Source organism: Penaeus monodon, chromosome 23 (assembly GCF_015228065.2).
Source record: "Penaeus monodon isolate SGIC_2016 chromosome 23, NSTDA_Pmon_1, whole genome shotgun sequence".
Classification (NCBI taxonomy): Eukaryota; Metazoa; Arthropoda; class Malacostraca; order Decapoda; family Penaeidae; genus Penaeus; species Penaeus monodon.
Genome location: NC_051408.1, coordinates 2300325 through 2300719, shown reverse-complemented (window position 1 = coordinate 2300719; position 395 = coordinate 2300325). Strand labels below are relative to the sequence as shown.

At 38.7% G+C, this 395-nt stretch overlaps 1 protein-coding gene across 1 annotated transcript in view; it reads left to right on the top strand.

The window, feature by feature from the left end:
• Nucleotides 1–395, top strand: part of LOC119587677 — a 19636-nt gene that overhangs the window by 4536 nt on the left and 14705 nt on the right. The window contains exon 4 of the mRNA XM_037936357.1: nucleotides 20–173. Coding sequence (XP_037792285.1) covers nucleotides 20–173 — 154 coding nt within the window. The remainder of the gene's footprint in view (nucleotides 1–19; nucleotides 174–395) is intronic.

Below are 395 nucleotides of genomic sequence, written 5' to 3'. Positions count from 1 at the left end.
TTACGTGTTCTGCCACCAGGTTGAAAAAGAAGGTAAAGCTGATGAAGACAAAGACGCCAATCGATGAGGACGGCGTCCTGGTCACCTGTCACGACGGAACATTTATTGTCTACAGAAACGTGCACTATTTTCTGCAGCCTCGGAGGTCCAAGAAGAAACGGGATGGATATAAGGTAAGGTCTGAGGAAACGTAGAACAGAAAGTCGAATTGAGAGTTGAGAGAGATTTTCATTAAATAAAAGGTTTATGTTTTGTTTAAAAATAAAAGGTTAGGTGGAGAGGAAAAAAAAAAAACATCAATTTTTAGCGTAACATTAATATCGCATTTGAGCGAAGTTTCAGATAGGGGCAACTTTCCACTATTCAACCCTAATTGATCATTAAATAAACGGACA